The following is a 24,102-nucleotide window of genomic DNA, read 5'->3' on the forward strand; positions in this document are numbered from 1 at the left end:
GTATACTTCGATCATGTAGCACCAACCGCCCCATTCGTCTTGCGCTCTTCCATTATACTCGTGTACAATTTTCATTCTTTGTGTAGTGGTGCCAAACTTTTGTTTTCCCGTAAAGCGTATGAAGCCGCCAGCACGTTAGAACCTGCGTGTGCTATAAGTCGTTGCTAGTTAACTACATGCATCTTTTTTTCGTCACGAGATTCGCACCATGCAGTCTTGCTGCATTGGTGCGGTATCTAACTGCTTTTTTTATCTATTGTTTTCCGCTCGAAGCACAGGATAAGTTCCCGGAGCTGACGACTGCCAGGCACTTGTACATGGAGTGCTTGAACAAAGGTATGCCATTGTCGTATGCGGGAGTATTTTTAAAAGGGGTAGCCAACATGGTCGTGCTTTTGTTTGTGTGTGTGTGGTGTGCGTAACTATAACTGAAAAACGAAAATGTTGCGTGACGCTAAAGTGATTCAATTCGTCGTTATTAGGCCAGCATGGCGTCACAAGTGCTGGCCACATTTGACGTAGTGATGGCGTCGGCGCACGATTGTGATTTATGGCATCAACTCGTGTGGACTCCGACGCTTCCCGATGCCAACGGTCAACAGTCGCTTTTCGTGTTTGATAATATGCAAATAGGTGACAGCCTTAGATGCCCCATCAAAGTTGTTTAAGCGACTCTGAAATTTTCTTTGCTGCACTTTTCTGGTTGATGATGAAGCCTCCACGCTTGTTATTCATTCATTCGTTCATTCAATCAGAGGCAATCAGCGAGCGAGGCTGGGACCCCCTCGTCGAGCTGCAGAAGTCGACGGACCTGTCGGGCTGGCCCTTCACCGACCCCGTCCAGCAGCCGCTCATCTGGCGAGCCGCCGCTCGGCTGCTGCGCCGATTCAACCTGCCCGCTCTCATCTCCATTGGAGTGGAGAAACACCCGCACAAGCAAGGCGCCAGCATACTCTCGGTGAGCGGCAGCCCGACCTGAATTCTACCTGTGACGCATTTCTCTACGCGGTCTCCCCATCAGCCTTACTACACTCACTGCAGGGCGAAGGCTTCTCCAATATTCCGACAATCAACCCAGTGTATCGTACTCGCAAACCACAGCATGACTTCGAAAGTGCCTTGATGGCTACACGCTAACTTCTGGGCGAGCTCGAAGAACCAGGTGGATCGTTGAAGAAAATAAGGCACTTGGACACAGACGCATGAAACGTAACTTAACCTAACGCAGGCACAGACATCCAATTAAAAGGTCATGCAAAACATGTTCAGTCATAGTTCAAGAAAACCTTTTCAGTGCAAACTAAACGATGGTACAGAAGTATAATGCAAGCCTCCGTCCTATGTCTCATCGTAAGCTTTAATTATGACAAAAAAATGACAAATAACAGATGCAAGAGTGCCTGAGGTCAAGCGAAAAGATAATTGTTCTCATTATTATTATTATTATTATTATTATTATAACATCATCAAATATTATCTTTCATTATGTCCGGAAACCTCGAAATCATGATTGAAGCTTTATGCCAGAGCTCCGGAAATTGACCACTTGGGGTTCTTTAACGTGCACCTAAATCTAAGCGCATGGGCGTCCAATAGTTTGTGTCTATCGAAATGTGGTGACTGGGACGGGACGAGACTTGATCACGCAAACTTCCGATCAGCAGCAGTCGTCGCTGTATAAACGAAGAAAGGAAGATATGAAGATATAATTATAGAGTGAGGGAGTAAGAGCGTGCACACACACACACACGCAAGAGGGGCGACACGGACGCACACAAGCGCTGCGTGTCCATGTCGTCTCTCTATAGTGGGTGTGTGTTTGTGCTGCTACTCCCTCGCCCTGCAATAAACCAACATCCCCATAAAATTTTTGATGACGACATAATTGCAGGACTGGGTCGCACTGCAGTAAAAATACTATGTTTGGAGTGTGTTCATGGCGAGAAAACGCTTCATCGTGGATGATCACTGATTTATTTTTATTTCCACCGTAGAAACCCTCTAGTAAATTCCACGATTCTACTTCAGATCGGCCATCCGAAACTTCTGCTGTCTCCCCGTGTGGGCAACTGGTCTGTGAAGTGGTACTACGGCGCGGTGATGCATGCCCTGTCCCCGTTCCGCGAGCGCCTTCTTGTACCGGTGTTTGCCGTCGAAGTGTCCGCCTTCGAGAGCCGCCTGGCCAACATGCTGCGCGCCCAGCCCAAGATGGCCGTCCAGAAGCTTGCCGACCATCCCGAGCTGACTGAGGTGAGTTTTCGAAATGCCGTTCTCTATACTCACTTTCTGTGTGTATGGACGTAGTGGCGTAGACATAGTGGCGTGTTCAGTAGTTTCTTTCTGTAGAGGCATGTCCTTCATCTAAAGTGGGGACCTCACCTGCAAGAGTAATCGAATGTGGTCTCGTGAGCTGTACTGCATGGCAAGGAGTAATTTTTGGAGGGGCACGTACCCAGTGTCTCCTACGAGCTACGCCACTGAATGAACGACCGCAGTTACCGTACGGTTGCGAGCGCTGTGACATTCGCCATCTTCTCCGCGAGCTCCGATAGGCTCCCGCGGCAGTTTATCTGGGACGCTAAATGAAGACATTGAATTGATCTACTATATGGATGCGCACGGTTAGAGAAATTTTGCAATAGTGATAGACGACGCGAATGAAAGGCAGGAACGTTAATCAGGTGGGCCTTGGTTGACAAACTGGCACGGAGTTATACATAAGGGCTGAAAAACCTAACGCAACTTAACATAACCTAACCCAACCCCACTCAATCCGACGAAAACCCTCTCTTATATTTATCAAGCTAGTTGGTACCGCATGTGTATATATTACGAGCGTTATCGCTAATAAAATTTAGTTAAAGTCAGTGCTCTTTCCTGTCCATGTTTCTTCATTCTGTAGGTATGCGCTACAACTACTTTCTACGCTATGGAAATATGTTGATTCCAGATCACGAACTAACCCAAGCATCCGTTTTATCGTGATACTGCATGATCTGTAGGATCATAGTCCGGAAATAAGCGCTAACGCGTCTATTCTTGTCTTCCCATTTTTGTCCTCCCGCGTCCGTACTTGTCATCCACTAAAAGCTTTCTGCACCCTTCGGGGTTTCGCGGTGCATACGGGATGCGCCCACATCTGACCAAGCGACAGTCATGACATCATAAGACTTTAGGGTATGGAACTTCATGACGCCATAAATTGTGGAAACCTGGAAGGGCCATAGGCTGGCATGATCCCTTGATGAGTTTTCGCATCTCTCGGGCTGATGCCGCCGGCAACGTTTCACTTATGTATAGGCATGGAAAGCGATCGCCTTAAAAAACGTTTAATGAAGCGTAGGCAAAGCTTTCCGTTTGCCGCAACTGTGCATGCATCGTACGCTAAACTTTTGCGCGTTCCCGTTAACTGACGGAAATAAAGGGCGCCCCAACACGAACACTAACTTAGCATTACGCCACTCTAAAGCTCTCTAGTAATGCGTGCACAGTATACGAGCGTTCACCGCACCATCCCAGGTGATGATCACATAACAGAGTATAGCCCTACCTTCGTAGTTGTACAATTAATTAGCAATTACAATTGTACAACTAGCCGACAACTAGAGTCATAGGCGTGCGCAGGGTTCCTAAATAACAGGGGCGGCGTTTAACCAGAGCACTCTACAATAATGCACATAGAATAAATAACGTCCCCTTTTTACTTGCGAAGCAGCGCACGAAGACAAGGCGCAAAAGGAATCGAAAATACAGACGAAGAAACAGACCTCTGGAAGAAATAGCACGTAGAAAACAAAGTTAGTCTTTCTTTCCTAATTCTTTGTTTTCGTTTACTCTGACCTGTAAGATGCCAACCGACCCATTCACCAGTAAGCCTCACTGAAGTATGATGGTTTATCGCTGTTTTCGATCAGGCTGCAAACATCACCGCAGCCACGAAAGACAATATACGCCAGGGACGCGTTGGGTAGATTCAACATATCGCGCCGTTTGGCTTTATCTTGACACACGTGTATTGATCAAGCTGCCTCAAAACCCGCCACCTTCGTTCGCCCCAGTTTCTGAGCCTCGCCCTCGAGAACATCACGCATGTGACCAAGTCCACCGAGTTCTTGGTCAAAGACGTGGATTTCCTCGACGACCTCCTGACGGCCATCAAGCAGACGGCTCCGTGAGTCGCTCTACTCGGGCGTCGGAATTTGACAGGGGTGATGTTAACGATCCAGCCAAAACATTTTTGCAGCTAACGAAAGAGCATTGTCATCTCTGTGACCAAGATCAGCCTGTCTGGAACAATCGATAAGAGTAGCCTTGTACCGAAGCAATCGTTGCACAGATTCGGTGGCGTGACCCACACGTAACCGAGACCTGCACAAGCTAGTCATGGGTTAGCCGATAAGTTTAGCCCTACCAACTAGTCGAACAACAGTAGACTAGTTCATCAATAGATCATTAGGCATAGTAAACTATGGTTACTTCTGGACATTACGTCATGAACTCAACGCTACATAACATCCTACTGCTCAGCCGTCATTCTTGTTTTGTCTTAATATTGGTCAGTGACCTGTTTTTGACGACTCATCCTTGGATCACTATTCATTCAGACCGCAAGTAACACATCGAATAGATAATTTGACAAACAAAAAAACTACGGGTCCTCCCGGACATGTCATGCGCTCAACGCTGCATGAGACGGCTGCTCAGCTGTCATTCTGTTGTGAACAAGACATCCCTGCGTATCCCAAAACATTCATATTGACCAACTAGCCGACAACTAGAGTCATAGGCGTGCGCAGGGTTCCTAAATAACAGGGGCGGCGTTTAACCAGAGCACTCTAAAATAATGCACATAGAATAAATAACGTCCCCTTTTTACTTGCGAAGCAGCGCACGAAGACAAGGCGCAAAAGGAATCGAAAATACAGACGACCGCTGCAGTCGAAACTAGTTAATTTCGCTGAAAGCATGGTTAATATACACTACGATAGCGTACGATGTGCGACAGACGCTCATGTAATAACAGCTTCCGGTGATCTTCAAAAAGACATTTCACAATCTCTTAGAACAACCGATGCTTGGCTGATGCAATTATTTTTTAGTGATATGAAAAAACTTCATATCAGGGAGTTATCACTGAACGAGGGAAGTTACCGAGGCCTTCCATATATCTAAAAAAATTATTGCATCAGTCAAGCATTGGTTCTTCTAAGTGATTAGGCTTGGGCAAGAGTGATTTTTAGTGTCGAAGCGAATTCAAAGCGAAAAGTGAAGTTTGGTAAGTGAAGGAGTAGCAGGAGTAGTCGTAGTAATAGTAGTAGTAGGAGTAAGAGTAGGAGGAGGGGGAGTAGGAGGAGGAGGAGTCGTAGTAGTAGTAGTAGTAGTAGTAGTAGTAGTAGTGTAGTAGTAGGAGGAGTAGGTAGCCACCTTTAGTTGAGTTGCTCAATTGATGGCGTTATGTGTATATATGCCCTTAGGAATAATAAAACTAGATAGCGTTAGTGGTTTTCACAGCATATCCACGGAGTGAATGAGTGGGGCGAAACATCCGTCCGTCCATCTGTCCGTTCAGGCAGACGCTTCACCCCACTCATCATTCCCTCTGTGGATATGCTGCGATTTTTTTTATTCGAATCGAAGCGAATTCGAAAGATTCGTTCGAATATTCGAAGCATTCGAATAGATGCAAAAGCCTAGAAATGTCTTTTTGGAAAGTCGCCAGAAAACTGCCGTAACTTGAACGTCATTGTCACACGGGCGACGCTATCATGCTCTATATTAGCCATCCCTTCTGGGAAATAAACTTGCCGCGAGAGCAACAGAGTCCCTTTCGTTCCTTTTTTTTTCCTTGTCTCCGTGTGCTGCTTCACAAGTAAACATGAACAGACACCATCACGCTCAACTTTCAACGATATTGAGTGCCCCCTATTTCGATCTTGACTTTGTGTATCTCGCGTTCATTTTATCATTAGAGTGAGGAACAGTGGATGGCGTATCCAGAAATGGATAGTACAGTGGTGCTGGTGGTGCTATTCCGGTACTGCACAAGAACTTTAGCTGTGCAAATTGTATAACTCTAAACTGTAAGCAAACACGCTGGATTGTCCAATTCTTCCCTAACCGTCACAGTTCAGTACAGCAAGAAGACGTTAACGGCTGTAGACTAGCCATTAACGTACAGCCCTTGTTGTCATGCGATCGTGTGTCGCAGGCACATCGTGCTCAACTACCTCGGTTTCCGCGAAGTGGTGTTGGCGTCGCCTTTCCTGCCTTCCAAGCTGCAGGCCCTGAGTGCGCTGGGCAGGTCTCCCTCCCTTCGCAAGGAGATCTGTCTGCGCGTGGTCGCCGAGTCACTCCCCGTCATGTCACTCTACGCCGGATTCAACGCCTTCAAGCTTGGACTGCACAACTTTAAGGTACGTGCCACGCGATGCTTTGAAAGCGACACTAAATGGAAATAGTGAATTGGTTTAGAACGACCAATTGTCCTCCAACCGTCGCCAATTTCGTTATTATAGGCAGGATAGGGGAGAAAAGAGGTCGGAGCCTCATTTTGAAATTTTGCACTGAAATGTCTGCCCCAGACGTCATAGGTTTCAAGGTGAACTTTCCGTATTTCAGTGGCTGTGGCTGAAAGGTATTCATTGAAATTTGGCATGTTTTGCGACGCCAGTACAGACTAGGAAGCACGTGCTCGCATCACGTTCCCCGAAGGCTGGGTGACCGAAAGTCCGACTCATCACATCATTCTAGAGTGCGCGCCCATAGGTGCAGGCTAGTGTGACTAGTATGTGACGTGCTTTTAAGAGATACACGTTAGGGCTTACAAGAAACAGACCTCTGGAAGAAATAGCACGTAGAAAACAAAGTTAGTCTTTCTTTCCTAATTCTTTGTTTTCGTTTACTCTGACCTGTAAGATGCCAACCGACCCATTCACCACTAAGCCTCACTGAAGTCTGATGGTTTATCGCTGTTTTCGATCAGGCTGCAAACATCACCGCAGCCACGAAAGACGCCGTGTCTTCTTTCGTTAGGAAGATTAACTGGATGGATGACGCGACCAAGACCCGGCTGTCGAAGAAGGTAAGACAAAAAGCCTAGTTATTTGCCGTAAACAAAATTAACCCTCTCAGTCCCAGTGATTTCTGTCGGAATCAATTCCTGGAGAGCTCCTATTTAGCATCTGCTCTACATATTACCACGCCTGTTTCTTATTTCCCTTTTTCTATCTTTGGTTTTCTCCTATACAAAAACTTTAAGCAATGCTCAGTGCGAACCGCGCGTGCAGTGTTCGAAAAACTTGAAGACTGTAGTAGATCGTTTAGTTAAGATTACTTGCAAGACGTGAATGATCAGTTGATCAATGGCAGACGCTCTGTTCACCGCCATTGATGCCAATGTGTATTGCTGCAATCTCATTTTCCGTCGACTGGCCGCAAGTTCGGCCAAAGAAACAGTTTCACCTTACACATAAGACTGCTGCCTTTGCAAAATAAGCTGCCAAATGGGCAAACGCCAAGGCGAAGTATCAACGAAAGTAATTAAGTGGTCGTGCTTTTAGATGCAAAGCAGGTTATGGCGGGGGCTGTGTTTGTCTCTCTCCCTCCTGCGGTGTCAAATCCCCCTTGCACATGTGCGTCCCTTCTCCCTGTCGCTCTCGAGTCGGCGGCGAATGCACCAAAACGCTTCCTCAGCACACACGATCACTTTGTAGCCGTTGACCGTCGGTCATGCAGCGTTCCACGTTTCCTTGAGAAGGAGCGTGCCAGTTTTGGTTAGCACGGGATCACGTTCGATATCTCTGTCGTGTGCGTTGTGTAACCGGCTGTTCAGCAGTGCTATAGTCATGGTCACCAGCTAGGAGGATATATATAAAAAAATTGCTGGAGTGGAAGCCGCCTATACTTACCCATAGAGCACAGTGAAGCCGGCGGCGGCCATCTTGTGGTGGGCAGGAAGGCGGCCGCGTAGCATATAGTGCACTTCCGCGGCCGTTTTTTTTTCGCAAATGATTGCTGCTAGAGAAGTAAAAACGTGCTCACATAGTCGCCGATACACTGGCAGTATTTAAAGAGACTACAGAACGGTTCGTTTTTCATGTGTTAAAATTTTATTTGTACAGCTTTCTCAGCCTTTAGCCAACATGAACGTTATGGCAAAGTTGTTTCACTGATTCCTAAAAATGACGAGTCTTGAAAGCAAAGACCTAACTTTGTCTTTCACGAGTTCCCGGCTTCGTTCCTTTGTCATGTGGTGCAGCCTGATCTTGATGTACAGCTCCAATACTTGCTTGCTCAAGTTGTAAATATGGTTGTCCAACACGTCGACGTCAAAAAGATGTTGTTCCAATTGTGAAAACCACCTCTTTTCCAGTGATTGACTCAAAATCTCCAGGACTAGTTGTTTGGTATTGGCATGTATGTTCTTAAGGCATTGAGTGGAAGCCTGCAGTCGACGCAGCCCCTTTTCCGCTGTTTCGCACAGTGACACAACGTCTTCGGAAGGGTAAAAGAGTCCACCTCGATTTTTTTGTCTCACCAATAGAGATGTATCCGCTCCATGAAGAGCTTCTATGCACAACTCACAGGTGTTTGTAGTAGCGATTTTGCGAGCGACAAAGCCTGCAATGTAAGGCACGACAGAGCAAACGAATGTGGAGAGGCTCTCTGGATAGTCAATTCGGTCTGTGTAATCGTGGTCCTCTGGTTGTAGGATGGCACACCTTCGCGATGTGACCTCAGTGGTTGCACAAAATGTAGTGGCAGAGGCAGATGCACCCAGAATAGAAACAATATCTTGCGAACAGTTGCCTGAGGTGGACGATCTCACTTCTGTCTGGACCAATAGACGCTTGTAAGCTGCCATGAATTGGGCAGCTGTAGGGTTGTTGTTGAACCCCCCACGTCCTCGCACACAGCCAAAGAAAGTTTCTGCGTGATCTTGACTCATCTTGTGCGTGAGCAGATAGTTAAGTTGACCTTCATGAACGAGTTCCTTGAAGATACTTTCTGTGCTCTGTATACACACAAGAAAACCCACAAATCCTGTCCTCTTTGTTCCCTGCAAAAGTGGTCGACCGAATGGGTCTTTTAAAGCACATATGTACTCTCGAGCGTCGGCAAAAAATGGTTTCCAACAAGGCTCATTTTGCTTTCGAAGGGGGGCTTTGTATGATTTTGCAAACGCATTTCTGGAGTTTAGCAAATCGAAGAGATGATCAAATACCCTCACAAATTTTGCCGTGGCACTAGCACCTCTAAACTGTGGCAGCTTCAGCGTTTGCTCGCAAAATTCAAGAGCGTCTGCGACTGAAGCGCTGAGTGCCTGAACTGCGAGCCGTACCTTCATCTTTTGCTTCTCCCACTGCATATGCACCTTAGTTAGCTTATTGCCAAGGCGGAGCCCTTCCTCGCGCTGTAAAGCCTCCAGTGCCTTTATGTAAGCCCATTTTATGTGGTTTCCATCAACATCAGTGATGTAACACATTGTTGCCAGTGAATTTCTAATCAACTTAATCATGTGGCATGGGTCAAGCAGGATATGCACATCCCTTGACTCATCAACTGGGTTTTTAAAGGATGTGGAGAACTCGACAGGATCAGGCTTCAGTTCTGCACCAAGGCATTTTGCCATAGTGAAATTTGATGACGCACCATCAAATGTTAGACTGACAACTTGAACTTTCACAGATTCCAGTCGTTCAATGCATTGTTTTGTTAGTTCAGCCCTCTCAGAACCAGTGAGCGAGTGGATAAGAAAGTAGCCGACTGGAATTTTCAGCCTCATGTTTATGCCAACAACAATATAAACACAAACATTTGTGGCTTCAGGAAGGCTGTCATCATCAAGAGATGCTCCAAAATCAACGTAGCCAACTACCCTGTCTCCGACAAGTTCAACATGTTTCCTAATCGACATATCATCGACAATCAGAGCGCAGTAAAGAGTTTCAGAGCGACCTTGAACCAACTTCTCCAAGAAAGAAAATGCTTCACCTGTAAAGCCTGGTTGGCCATCAACAGACCTATACCATTCTCTGATTGTGCGCTGCGAAGGGAGGGCGTCATTAAACTTTGATCGCACAAATTCGTAGGCTGCTGGTGAGTAGAAATGTAAAGTTAGTGCAAACGTTCGCAGCTCTGGAGGGTATTTACCTCCACTTTCTGTCCGTGCCCGGTGAAGCAGCTGTTGTATGTCAGGAGAAAATGCTGCATCGAACATCTTGGAGCCCTCTTCTGACAAAAGCTTTTGTTCTTCGATGCCTCTAATAATTTCTTCAGCGGTGATTTTCTTTTGTGTCAGCCTTCGTTTGCTCTGCTGCAACGTTTTAATTTTTTTCTTCAAGTGCAATCTTTCGTCTTCTGTTTCCTGCAACTTCGTCTTGTACCACTGCTTTGATGGTGATACAGTGACATGATCTTCAGTATTTAAGGCCTCTTGCTGCTGAGCAGGACTGCATCCTCGAGGTTTTGGTGCTGGCCGCTTCCTTTTCACCTGAAATAAGCACATAGTGGAAATTAACTACTTTTAGAATGATATATATACTTCAATTATTGCTCATAACATGAATATATGTATTCACGAAAGCATGTTCGGGAACATTCGACAATGATCATGCGCTAATCGTGTGTTGAGCGATATTGTAAACGAGCGAACGGGACGAAAAGCTCGCGAGGAAACACGCAGCAATGCAGTCACGTCGACAAAACACGACAGAAGAGATATGTCTACGTCATTCCAACCTCCTTGATGTCAGAGCACTATATCTGCGAAGTTCCGATGCTTACCGGTGCCTGGAGGTGGGCAGGAAAAGCAGCGAACGAAGTCGGCACACTTCCCGCTTTCAACCTTGTTGTTTGTCCGGTCCGGTCAAAACACGCCGGATCAAAGTGCGCAGAGCAAAGGCGATCTTTATCTGTCGGTTTCCAGTGTTCACGACGCACAGCTCGCTCCCATAGGTTCCGTGTCTCAGCATCTTTTGGAAACCTGCCAATAATTTCCAAATATTAATTCCTTAAGCCTACCAATGAAAAACACGAGTCAGCCGTATTAGACCGCGTAAGCACTACGTGCTTTCAGTACGCACCTGTGAAATGTGATCTTGGAAGCAGGAATCGCGCGATTTGTGCACCCATACGCTACGCAGGATTGTACCATGCTCGCTTGAATCGAGCCGCACGCATTCGAATGCACTGCAGAGACACACTTGTCAAGGAAAGACAGGCGCACGAACCGCAATCCACCGTCGCTGCAGGTGAACTGGCAGCGCTGGCCGCCACCGAGCCAGCCGAGCCGAGCTTTCTGCCCACCACAACATGGCGGCGCTGGCTTCACTTGAAGAGCGCTCCCTCCACTCCAGCAATTTTTTTATATTATATCCTCCTAGGTCACCAGTAGCGTTCAAGGCAGCGGTCACCGGCATCAAGTGATAGTCACCGACACACTGTCATGCATAGCTTCTGAATGTTGGTACACCTGTTTAAGGCGACGTAGACGACTTTCTGCGAGTGCCCTTCACAATCTATCCGCTGCTTCACATCCACACATGGTTACATCTAATGGAAGACGGTTTTTTTTTTTTTTTTGGCTCAGGCAGTTTGTTTCACCGTGGCGGGACAGGGCACTTATTTGTCGAAAACTTGAACTTGAGCTATTTGACAGTGTATCATCCTGCATCTCTGAATAACTGTTAAGTTAGAAATTCGGGAAATGTAAAAAAATAATTATCATTCCCTAAATTTTGTTTGTAATTTTCAACTACCGTGATGAGCCGCCACCATGGTGATCGAGTCGTTATGGCCTTGCGCTGCTGAACCGAAGATGACGAATTCGAATCTCATACGCGGCGGCCGCACGTACGATCAAGTCAAAAATGCTTGAGACCCACATCGTGGTTTTGGGACGTAAAACCCCCAATATCACATGCGAGCTACTTAGCCTCATGAGAGCAGTGGCAGCCATCGCGCGAGCACAAAACCCGTTTCTGGAGCATCTAGTAGACGCTCCAGTAACCAGAACGTCATACCCCAACAGGTAATACTAATTTAGCTCTCAAGAGGTTTAACTTTGAAGCTGGTCGTTTTCTCTCTATAATGTTTGTGAAATTTCGTCTTGCGTTCCAGGTGCTGACTAGCCGCGTAAGGGCCTTCTATCCCGACTGGATAATCGACAAATTCAAGGTTTTCGCCCAGTACGAAAACGTGAGTGCATTGTTTAATCTTATGTGGGTCATTCCTCACAGTTCGAGCTGTTAGTGTCCAGCACTCAATCAGTCGCTTATCGAACATCGCTTCGACGCGCTTTGAGCTGTAGCCTATTTAAAATCGTGTCCTCAAGGCAAAAGTGAGCATTTACTATCCGCCTATATGGCCTGTGCAATGAGCGAAAGATTCGATTTTTTAAACCATAAAGTAGCTGCGTGCCTTAAATACGCCACTGCTGTTACCGCGCTCGGTTCTCAATTCAATATTGCTGCATTCGGTTTACGCCGGGCGTATTTCGATCGAGGAGAAATAGTAGAGGTATGTGTACTGTGTGATGTCAGTGCATGTTGAAAAATCACAAGGTCAAAATTTCCACAGCCCTCCCACTACGGCGTCCCTCACAATCAGATCGTAATGTTGGGACGTAAAACCTCGGGTGTTGTTGCACCATCCACTACTAGCTAATTTAAGAAGCCGCGTTAAGGCTGTTTCACATGCCGCAATTGCAGCAAAAAAACATCGTTTCGTTCGCTCCAATCGCCCTGCTCGCAACCGCCGCTAATGGCGGTTTCGTTTCACATGAACCGCGAACGGTCCACGAGCAACGTTTCTTGCCATCGTTCGTTATGGCAGACAATAGGAATTTTTCAAATAGAATGTAACAATCTGTGCGTCATGATATTAAGTTTCCATGAACGATATCGAAGAGAACTTGTGTTTCGTCATTTAAGAACACTTTCTAATCTAAGTACACTTTAAGATGCGCAACAGCGGCCATTATGAAAACAAACACGTCGAAGTGATTTCGACAGCTTGGCCGGCCCGACCCGACCCCCGACCCGAACAGAAATCACTCTCGCCGCTGCGATCAGAGCAAAAATTTCCGACATATTGGTAGCTCGCCGCAGACCGCTGCCGCGGGAGGGAAGTGCCCCCCCCCCCTTTTTTTTTCGCTGCGATCGACATTGAAGACTAAAAATTGCTACTTTTTGTGTAAGTGAAACGGGCTTTAGTCGGTCGAGCTACAGCAGCAGGGAAAAATCGGCAACGGGTCATAAGAAAAGCGGAAATGATGGAAATCGCGGATGGAGTGGTGAGTTAGGAAGGTATTGATGTGCAACTAAGCAATTGGTACACGGGAATAGAAAATTACGAGCCATACTTAATGCACGTCACAGTGTTGATGAGTGTGTAGGCCGATGTATTGCTAAATGACATTCATCCTCATGATAACTGACTGCAATTTATTTCGCTCGTAATCTTGTCTTTTGATCAGGTTCCGATGGTAACAGAGAACGAGGGCCTCCGTTCGTACGCGTCCATTCGGAAGGCGCTCTTTGAGAACACGCTGAGGACGCAATCAGCCAACGTCGACGATAGGTAACGACTGGACTCAAGGAGCTTCTTATGGTGATGATTGTAATGGTGGTGGTGATGACGATTATGGTTACTAAAGGCAATTTGCACTTGTTGGTTGCGAGGTTGGCAAATTGCCAATGAGAAGGCAGTGAGGGTATTACTGACAAACTGCCTATTATAAACCTTGCTACAAAAACGTCGACGGCAAATCAGAGTATCATTTTATAGCAATTCGTCAGTCTTGTACACGTCATAAGTTTGCTTCCCACTGATTTTGAGGCTATTTTTGTGGCCATTTCATTTCATTGTGATATGAGAACAGTTGCGTTCGAGAGAGAAGAGACAAAAATCGCAACGTACACCCAGCAGCAAAAGTTTGCGGTGCATGAAATTTCATACAGACGCATATTGTCGCTTTGTCCGGGAACGCAGCTTCCAGTCAAACGTTCCAGCGTGTAGTAGTTATTGCCACCTATACCACTGCCCACTGTATTAGAAACGTCATTCAATATCAATTCAGTAACATTCAATATCAATTCCAACAATTCACTGTCGCATCCTTACAGATTCGTACGAGGCAGTAACTGAACTGGCGGCTTCAACCACTGAAAATGCTGTAGCCAACGACACTAGAAAAAATATTAGCAAGATTTCAAGACATTGGAACAAGTTTTAAAATTCTTTGGACACCAGGGCACGCTGGCACGGACGGGGGACATGCAGGCGGTCATGCGGTTGTCACTCAAGCGGGTGGGTTTGACAACATAAGTACCCCACACCCAAGTTCCACGCCACCCTTAGAATGCCAAAACTCCTGTTTTCAGATATGAACACTGGACTCTCCTAGCAGAGGACTGGTGCATTACATTGGAACTAAAAAGAAATCAGACAGAAAAAATACTGTTGGAAGCCACACCAGCGTGCTAAATTACAAAAGCGGGTTCACACATCAAGAATTCTTTTTTGAACAAAGTAATGGCCAACTCTGTAAACACACCACACACACACTACACGAATGACAGCAAGCTAACCGGCGTTCAAGTTACAATGTTTATACGCGATGCGCACAATGACAGACGATGTGCCCAGCTGATTTAGAACACCCGATGGGCGGCATTCTCAAAAGGCGGGCGACACATTAAACGTCCGCTACAAGCCGACATGACCAATCTACGGAATTTCATCAAGTTAGACCATGAAGCAGAGATATCTCTCGTGTTACACGGTAGTCAGAGTGGCCTGTTTCGATTAGTGTATAGGAGAGGTAGCGTGGCTCATGCGAGTGCGTGACACGAAGCTGCTCCTCGCCCTTTATGCCCCTTGTCTCTTTCCCACCTCATTCCCTACTGCGGCCAAGAGTCGTCCACGTCCTGTAAAAATTTGCTATTCGGTGTACGTCCAGTTTTTCTCTTGGCTTCAACTTTTGTTTGAAGTTTACCACCCTGGATAGAGCGACGAGTTCAAAACACCTTTTCTTCATCTCGTTGAATTCTCAACGCTATTTTGTTCAAAGTTCATCTTGACATCGTCTCGTGATGTTAAAAATTTGTGTTCTGTGCAAAGCGGAAAGGACGTTTTAGAAATGGCCCCCCTATAGGAAAACATTATTTATTATTAATGTCGATTTTCTCGTGGCACACCTACTTACATAGGAATGGCAACGTAACCTGCTTTCAACTACGAACTTCAGTGATAACATGTATTTCCCTGAGATAACGTGAACGTGTTCAGCTAGCTAACGTGTTACTGCTTCTCTGTGCATATCAGCTTATCGCGTTTTTTTTTTACCACTTATCGCGCCTTTCGGTAGCTAAACCTAGGCAGCTCTGCATAAGATAGTGCGGTTTCAGGATAGATGAAAGCGAGGATAATCTTCATTACTAAGCCGATGAATTAGTAATGTTTTAACATCTACGTCGCAGGTGGCTGGGTACCATCCTAGATCCGGAGTGTTCTTTCGACGCACAAGGAACAAACATCTGTGAGTTCCTGCGAGGTCATTCTGGTTCCCTATGCCAGTGCAGATTGTTCCTCTTATTTTTCTTTCACAGATGCTCCGGTTTCGTTCTGGAACGTCTCCCATCCTTCGCATGACAACTTCCTGTGCGTTTTTTTCTTCATTTTTTTTTATTAAGCAGCATCACTTACAGCAGTTAATTTATTTGCCTACCGTGCTTGCCGAGTGTAACTAAAGGGCTGATTGCGCTGTTATTTTTCATGTTTCAGCATGGTTCACATGCCGGACATTCTTCCCAAGATCTCTCGTTGCCTCGTGTCTCAAGTTCTGCGAGAAGGTACGTAAGTCTATCAAAGAATTTTGTCTGGCGTCAGTGTTTGCGGGTGAGTTTACTCTCTTACTGACATTAGTCTCCAGAGTACAGAGACTGCTTTGAGCTTAGAGTGCAGCTCGGCAAGTGCTAGACTATACTTTAAGATTAATGTCGATTTCCTCGGGACGCACCTACTATCGTGACGTTGGTATACAGCGTCTATTCTGGTTACGTCACGCATCAGTGGGTCTAGTTGTGATGACGTCACGTACCAAAACATTCGATACGGCCACTTGTGCGTCCCCAACAAAGCCTCGAAGCATAGCGGCCACGTAAACGACAGGATATTGAGCATGTGTCGAGCTGATACCTTGTTGTGACGTCCTGACACAAAATAAGGAACCAATGAAATATTTTAAAATATTTTAAATTTTAAAAATGCGCTCACGCTTACGAGTGCTGTTTATAGGCTTTGCGGGACTGGCTTTTCATTTGGCACAGAAGGACGGAAAATTTTCGTATCATTACCTTTTTTAGACGTTGAAATCGCTTAAAACAATACATTTGAACCCGTTTACAAAAAAGCATTGACGTAAGCGACAAATTGGTTTAAGAGACAGCAATGTGCGTACACCTTAACATTGGGGTAAAAGAATGCATACGCGGTACTCTGCTTATAAGAGACACCTTATATAAAAGACAAGAATTGGTGCTCGATGTATGTCTGTTGTAACGGGTTTGACCTGTAAATTACCCTCAGAGATATGTATAGGCGTGAATCGAAATTTGCAGCGTGTAGTACTGTTGTTTCTCAAATCGGCAGGAACCGGTGATCACGTGAGCCCTTACTCAAAGCCTGCCTGGTCTGACGTCACCAAGAAGCACTTCCAGAAAACTCGGGAATGCTTCGCCAAGCAGTTGTCCGAGACGGCGAGCCAAAACGCTTCAGAGACGGTATCGTGTTACGATAAACTAACCTTGCCTAACTTAACCTAACCCAATGTAACTTATCTGACCGGACCGCGCATACTAACGAGATCAGCTAAGGTGATCATCCCTATGATAGCTCTTACAGAAGAGTTTCATATATATATATATATATATATATATATATATATATATATATATATATATATATATGTATATGTATATATATGTATATGTATATGTATATGTATATATATGTATATGTATATGTATATATATATATGTATATGTATATATATATATGTATATGTATATATATATATATGTATATATATGTATATATATATATATATGTATATATATGTATATATATATATATATATATATATATATATATATGTATATATATGTATATATGTATATATATATATATATATATATATATATATATATATATATATATATATATGTAATCCCGCTGCTGTGTCAATGTGTTGTCTTGTTGCTGTAACTTTTCACCAGTCGCCAGTTGCTTTGTACTTCTACCTTTTTTTTTGCCTTTAAGGTTTTGTTCTAGCTTCGTTACACAACTCTTACTCTACAAAATCAGCTAATGTATTCTTTGTGTATCCCCACTCCTCTTTCTAATTTCTTTGAGCCCCAAGAGTACAATTAACTGTTGCTGGTACGTGAGGTAATCCATTCATATCCATTCAATAACGAAATGACAAGGACTTTGATGAAAGATATTATTGCTGTATCAGAAACAACCAGTCCCAGACAATCCCACGATTGAAAGAAAGCCTCAATTATGAGGAACCATCAACTGTTGGCAAATGGTGCGTGTAAAGGCACACGTGACCGACGCAACTTGTCGGGCCGCGTTTATGTAATCAACAGGCGCCAAATTTGTCACAACGCTGCCACATATGTATGTAACATCTCCGTGGTGTGAGAAAAGTAAAAAAGATTTTCATAAAGAAGACTCCGAATCCGTCACCTAGGCTGGGGTGCTTCTATCCCCTGCCCGTTAAATATCGCCAGACATTTACAATAAACCTTCTACTCTCTCACTAACAGCCCTGGTGGGACCAAAACGGCCCAAAGATGTGTATCGAGTTTGGTGGCTAAAGCGATTGGTTTTTACCAGTTGCCATGTTTTTTTTTTTTTTTCACGCAGGAGATACTTTCAGTGGTCGCTGACTCCGCTGCCATCAGCCCGAGTTTCAGGGTATGCAGATTGGGACAGCCTTCTCACGATATTTCTGGGCTAACTATAACCGCTACGAAGCTTTTCTGAGCTTGAAGGTCGCAAAAGTTTTCGAGATATGTTGCTCTATCTGGCATTGTCGAACAGTCTCAAGGCTTTATTTCGAAGAAGGAAGGAATCAGCTGCTGACCTGCAGGTCCCAGAATCGAATCCCGGCTGCGGCGTCTGCAATTCCGATGGAGAAAGAACCGTAGCTGCGTGAGGCATGTCGGCCGCGTATGCGCCATGCGCCTCTGCGTATGAATTGGTGGTCGCGATAATGTTTAGTTGAATGCGCGTACCAACATTTCTCTCCCGCTACAGTACTATGCAAAAGTCAAAGGGCTCATTAAGATAATTTGTTTCTCTGAGCCTGAGCTCAGAGAAACATTTCATTATTTGAACTTTTTCATTTCAGTTAACTAAGTCACTAAGGCCATTTTGCTCGATTAGTGCATTTTCATTGTAATATGTATTACCCAAGTCGCCCACTTTTGAGGGGTCACGGTCCTAGTCGCGCCAATTAGAACCTGTTTGATCATAGCCCTCCGCATTCCTAATGCAATTTTTTCAAACAGAAAGAACGCTGACAGAATAACGTCTTGGTGAGCGAGCGGATTCGAGTTCATCCTGGTGTGTTACGGCAGTGGGGTAATGAGTACAGAGGACGAGGTGAGGACAGGACATAGCACGTCTTCATCTTGTCTTTAGTGTTGGTTACCGTATTGGAATACATCAGATGACAGGAACTGCGTACACCTCGTTTTTTTTTTTTTTCATCTTGCGGCCATGTGCGTGCTTTGCAAGGCTGCTTTGATTCGTTTTGAAGGAAAAGGGAACGCCGAAATTCAGCAAAATCATGCAGCCTGCCCCGGTGCTGTTTTAGGGGCGAAGCTCCTTAGGGCGGGGGCTGTGCGTCCCCTGTAGCCTGTATGTAGCCACCTCTAGTTTAGTTCTTGCAGTGTTCACTAGACGGCGGTACCGTCCCCTGTATGTAGCCACCTCTAGTTTAGTTCTTGCAGTGTTCACTAGATGGCGGTACCGTCTCCTGTATGTAGCCACCTCTCGTTTAGTTCTTGTAGTGTTTACTAGATGGTGGTACTTGTAGCTGATGATGAAAAGATGCAAGATGTTATAAACTAGAAAGCGGTACTTGTAGTTGATGAAAGACGCGAGATCTTATAAAATAGGAATGATGTCACATATGGCACGTGTCATTGGTTGAAGGCAATCATTCGATTTAGTGCGGCGACGTACGCTAAGGGGAGCGATGTAATAAAATCGAGTGGGCAAAATGTACAGAGGATTCATGGTTTACCAGGTTTACCTCCGGAGCTTCGCCCACTCATCATCATTCACTTCGTGGATATGGCGGAATTTTTTTTAATTGTGCCCACATATACAGACACGCTGCCTGCGCGCTAGAGTACAGACACACAAAAACACCTGGTTTCTTTTCAACTGTTAAAATAAGGCTATTCAGCGAGCTTATCCTGCTGTTTCTATGTTCTTGTCAATTTTGGTTCGGGGCATGTTTTACAGCGCCTCCTCTTTTCTTGCGACAGATCTACAAGCAGTTTGTGAACCAGAAGAACATCGATGTCAAGAGCTTCGTGAAGGCCTTCAACATGGACGTGGACCAATTTTTCTTCGTTTCTTATGCATCGGTGGGTGACGTCATGGCGTATCAACAGCGGACGCGCTTCTGTGAGGAGCAGTTGCTAACTTAGGCTGAGAGAAGAAAAAATACAGTGCTTTAAACGTGGCCTCTAAAACTAGAGTAGTGGCAAGGTGGTGCCAGCGTGATATCGGTGGCAACCAGAAAACATGTGCCAGTTTTTCCTGCTCGTATAATCTTCCCACGCCACCTTACGCGCTTCAGAAGGTAACGTCAGCAGATCAGCACGCATTTTTTCTGTACTACTCGGCTGCCGTGCACACATACCGAATATGTGATGCGCAGAAGTGTGTCCGTGCATGTTTTGGGGAGAGGTGAACAAATTGGGTGAGGGGTGGCAGTGTTCTTTGAATGAGAGGTCGAATTTTTGTCTGTAAAGTTGAATAAAACAACTAAATGAGTCGAACTTAATATGATATGGGGCTCAACAGACAACTGCATTCACTGTTGAAGGCAGCGAAAGGGAAAACAAATTATCGTTTATAAGCTAGAGACATTGCAGGTATAACTAAGCTCAAGTAGTTGCTATTGCATGCGGTCTTTCACTGTAACAGTATAGCACGTAGCAAACGACTCGAGTCGTAATATGTGATCACGCTTCAAAATATGTTATCAAAACGAAACAGTTTATTATAGGTATGAACGTCCTTGAACTAGTTATATCATCGCCTACATCATTTAAGTGCGGAAAAATCCCGATGTATAACCGAATCACAACATCGTTGTCGATGAAAACACAAGTTTAATAACAGATAGTTTTGTTATTAAAAAATAGCTTATCAGGTGCCAATTTTGTCATCTTAATATTTTCTTTTGTTTCAGAGCTACTGTGGGAGCTCTCCAGCCGTGAAGCCTTCCCAGCACAGTGAGGTGACCATCCGGGACAGGCATGTGCTTTGATATTTTTTTACTATCTACGCATTTTTTTCTTAATACAGATTACTCGCGTACGCGTATCTAACCAAGCCGTTGTAAAAAAAAAAAACGTGTTAAGACGTTTCGGTACCTGCACTTAACTGGTCACTAAAGGTCTGATACTTTTTCTATCCCTTGGTCGGGTGACCGACCGCTATTTATAAATGCGAAATCCTTGTACACCTCAATGTATAACAACACTGTAATGACGGCTTGGCAAAGTGTGAGGCATGCATGTAATCGAAATGCCTGCGTCTCAGGTGCTGTATTCACCAATACGCGCGCGAAGCCCCATTCACCTCTCATCACGTGTGTTGACAAATTAACAAAATCAATCAATCAAATCAAAATCAGAAGTGACCATCAGCATCGTCAACACAAACGATGAACGAAATAATTATCTAAACACTCCATCATGACGTCACCAGTTGTCGAAATTTTTTATTGTTGCATCCGATGGTTGCGGGTTCCAATCTCATCGACAGATAGGATGCATCGTCTACACTCTTTAAAAAAGTTAAAAGGTAGCAACGGCAAGCTAATAATAGGTAGTAACTGCAACACTTGCTACCTTGCTTTGACCTTTACTAACCTCTTGCAACCTGTTTACCACCTACGTTCGTAAACACTTGCTAGTTGCGAACCTTACATTTTGGAGCGAAGCTCCTCTTATACTGACCTTGTCCCGCGTCAGGCGTAACCGGCAGTATCTCCCGAACAGTATAATAGACGGCACCGTCTCATAGAAGTACGTACACACTACAGTTGAGTGAGGATGTTCGAAATGACGTTGTACCGCTGCTCTCCGATTGGCTGTGGCGCGGGCTGTGCCTGGATGCGCCGAGAACGAGTGCCTCTCTGTCGTCTGGATCGTCACCGTACGTGTCGGATCGTTGGTGGGGCATGGACGAAGTGGAGCGGCTGGCTCGGAGAGCCTCTGCGGCTCGTGCTCGTCGCCAGACAGACAAAAAGACACAGACGCAGACAGATCCCCCCCCCCCCCCCCTGATCATTCGCTCCACTGATATGATGCAATTTTCGCTGTCTTTTTACTACCTACATTAGTACACAGTTAATAACTGGAATAAAATGGGTAGTAACAGAGGCCGTTAATATTAGGGTTGCGCAAAAAAAAAAAAAAACACGGACGAAGAAGAGCACACAGGATGGGTGCAACCCAAATATGTGTTCAAGAATGCACCAGCTAGACCTAGCGAGAACGTTACTGAAATCGTTACTTTCTTGCACCATTGCTACCTTTTTGCTACTCGGCCATGAACTATACGATCTAAAATAAAGAAAATGCATACTGTAATCATTTATGAGAGCAATCGTCTCAACGTATCACCTTTAAACGGGAAAATGAGGCATTCGATATCTACAGATAAAAAGCATTCATTTTGAATTGCGTGACCAAGATATGTACGCATCCTTCTCCTATTATTAAAATGGAGAAGTACAAGCTAATGCACCATAAGCAAGTGATGTACAGGTTGTAATAGACTAATACCGCAAACTTGGTAAGCTAGAACAAACCAACATGACATACGGATCAAAATTAACCAGATGGTATAAATTAATCTGCAATCCCTCATTACAGCATGCCTCACATTAATATTGCGATTTTGGCGCATAAACCTCCGAAACAATGATGATCGCCTTCTAACCGCCGATATATTAGCGCATTGAACCATTCAGAGTCACTGAGACTATGTTACTGAGTTCGGTACCTTGCTTCGGCCGCTGTGGATAATGCTTTCTTGTGACCTTTTTATAATAAACAGATATGACATATCTGTGTTTATAAAAGTACGGCTGATTAAATGTCTTGTGCTACGTCCACAAACAGTCATAAAGTAGTAGTATGGTATGGTGTTCTAGATTCACATTTTTTTATAATTAATCCTGCAACACAAGTGCTCACTTGTACCAGGCATGAATCTTCAAAGTAGGGCCAATATATATTGCGCGGGTTTTTTACTTAGCATTGTAGTGAAGTGTTCCTGTTACAGCTATGTATTCTTCGCGTTCATGACGTATATCACGCAAGGTTACCCAAAGTTGCGGAGTAATGAGACATCAATTGACCATTATTTACAATGAAGGCAGTGGCAAGATGTACATGGTAGTACCAGTTAATACTTTCGTTTCTTAATAACTATAAAATTACTACCTGTGGTTAGTAATGGGTAGGGTAGTAACATTTACTAAATGTTAGTAACGGCGAATGTAGTATTTGTTACCACCTTCGCCGTTACTAACTGCACTTGCCACTGGGGTTGTAACATCAGTGACAAATCATTACCACCTTAAAGTTAGCAAGTATACTACTGCCTTTAAGAGTTCACTGTAATATACTTCTCGGTTTCCACTAATTCAACTTCCCGTTTTTCCTTACTTAGAACACTGCAACTCCAGCTAAAGTTGGAAATTGTACCGTTTCTGCCTTAGTGCACTTCATGATAGACTAACGCAAAACGTAGAATGAAGTTAGGTTGATTTATTATCACTGGGAAATCCTGTTGTCGTTATCTTCGCCTCCATGCGTTCATTTCTGAAAGAGAAAATGCAAAATTTCAGCACCGGAGGGTCAGCGTGACGCGCTGTCTTACCGTTGTGTATGGTCGCATTAGCTGTACAAAATTTACTGGAACTTGCTGTTACGTGCTAACCTTCCATTCTATTCAATTTTTTGCCAATAAGAAATACTCTAGAAATTTGTGTAGTCACGGCGAGCTCGCACGCGAATGTCGCCACCTGTACTTTTTACTTTTTTTCGCTGACCACGTCAAGTGTCATGTCAAGGCAGGAGCTGTGCGTTATAGCACGTTGGAAAGATCGTTCAAAGTAGTCGGATACACTTGAGAAGTTTGTGGCATTTGCTCCTCAAGAACGGATGCACGCAAATGTGACCTGCACTGATGGGCGCGTACTCCTGTCAAGCATAATTAGCCCATCTGGGGGGGACAAGCTTCCCGGACTTCTTGAGCTGCATGCTTTGTGAACCGAGGAAAAGCGTTTCTTAAGCGTTGTGTTATTGTTTCTGTACCGTACTGCCGGGTGCACAGCCCAGTGGTTAGCGCGAATTGCTGAACCGAAGGCATTCGCTCGTGTTCTGACGTCATTTTTGAAACTATCTCTTCGCCGGTGTTACAGGGTGAACACTGTGCTGAAAAACACGCCAGAGTTCCACGCCGCGTTCCGGTGCCCTTCGAAGCGCGCCATGAGCCAGCACTGCCAGGAGTGGCGCACGTCCTGATCACCGCCAACTGTTCAAGCATCGGAACCACCGACGACACACGCCGCACGAGGCACACGAAAATTACGCCCAGATTTGAAGCGAAATATGCTCGTAGTTTTCTCAAAATGGGACCATAGTGCCTGGACATCAGCCAATATATGTGCCGATCATTTCGTTCTGTGATATAAATTTTTTTTTCAAGTGACGGCCACTCACGGGTTTCATTTCTTGATCAGAATACCACTGCATATCGCGTTCTTTT

The 24,102-nt window shown here is 44.9% G+C and overlaps 1 protein-coding gene and 2 long non-coding RNA genes across 8 annotated transcripts in view; 1 reads left to right on the plus strand and 2 right to left on the minus strand.

The window, feature by feature from the left end:
• The window catches only part of LOC119181885 (uncharacterized), a 41,471-nt gene extending 17,420 nt beyond the window's left edge, over window positions 1-24,051 (plus strand). The window contains exons 8-23 of one of the 6 annotated variants that reach the window (XM_075875015.1): window positions 274-336; window positions 756-958; window positions 2,029-2,250; window positions 4,059-4,171; window positions 6,209-6,413; window positions 6,983-7,081; window positions 12,121-12,198; window positions 13,478-13,581; window positions 15,483-15,541; window positions 15,612-15,663; window positions 15,787-15,854; window positions 16,654-16,784; window positions 17,938-17,988; window positions 19,572-19,673; window positions 20,507-20,571; window positions 23,756-24,051. In XM_075875015.1, coding sequence (XP_075731130.1) covers window positions 274-336; window positions 756-958; window positions 2,029-2,250; window positions 4,059-4,171; window positions 6,209-6,413; window positions 6,983-7,081; window positions 12,121-12,198; window positions 13,478-13,581; window positions 15,483-15,541; window positions 15,612-15,663; window positions 15,787-15,854; window positions 16,654-16,784; window positions 17,938-17,988; window positions 19,572-19,673; window positions 20,507-20,571; window positions 23,756-23,858 — 1,718 coding nt within the window. In that variant the 3' untranslated portion in view covers window positions 23,859-24,051. Of the gene's footprint in view, window positions 1-273; window positions 337-755; window positions 959-2,028; window positions 2,251-4,058; window positions 4,172-6,208; window positions 6,414-6,982; window positions 7,082-12,120; window positions 12,199-13,477; window positions 13,582-15,482; window positions 15,542-15,611; window positions 15,664-15,786; window positions 15,855-16,653; window positions 16,785-17,937; window positions 17,989-19,571; window positions 19,674-20,506; window positions 20,572-23,755 lie in introns of those variants that run through there. The other 5 variants (XM_075875017.1, XM_075875016.1, XR_012886446.1 and 2 more) reach the window with 5 other exon arrangements.
• Window positions 2,112-2,566, minus strand: LOC142774572 (uncharacterized). The gene is made up of 3 exons (XR_012886450.1): window positions 2,453-2,566; window positions 2,284-2,379; window positions 2,112-2,190 (listed from the first exon to the last, which is right to left on the minus strand). It is a non-coding gene; the product is annotated as an uncharacterized LOC142774572 (long non-coding RNA).
• Window positions 8,086-11,352, minus strand: LOC142774571 (uncharacterized). The gene is made up of 2 exons (XR_012886449.1): window positions 10,786-11,352; window positions 8,086-10,492 (listed from the first exon to the last, which is right to left on the minus strand). It is a non-coding gene; the product is annotated as an uncharacterized LOC142774571 (long non-coding RNA).
• Window positions 24,052-24,102: the final 51 nt, after the last annotated feature.

Source organism: Rhipicephalus microplus, chromosome 10 (genome assembly GCF_043290135.1).
Source record: "Rhipicephalus microplus isolate Deutch F79 chromosome 10, USDA_Rmic, whole genome shotgun sequence".
Lineage (NCBI taxonomy): Eukaryota > Metazoa > Arthropoda > Arachnida > Ixodida > Ixodidae > Rhipicephalus > Rhipicephalus microplus.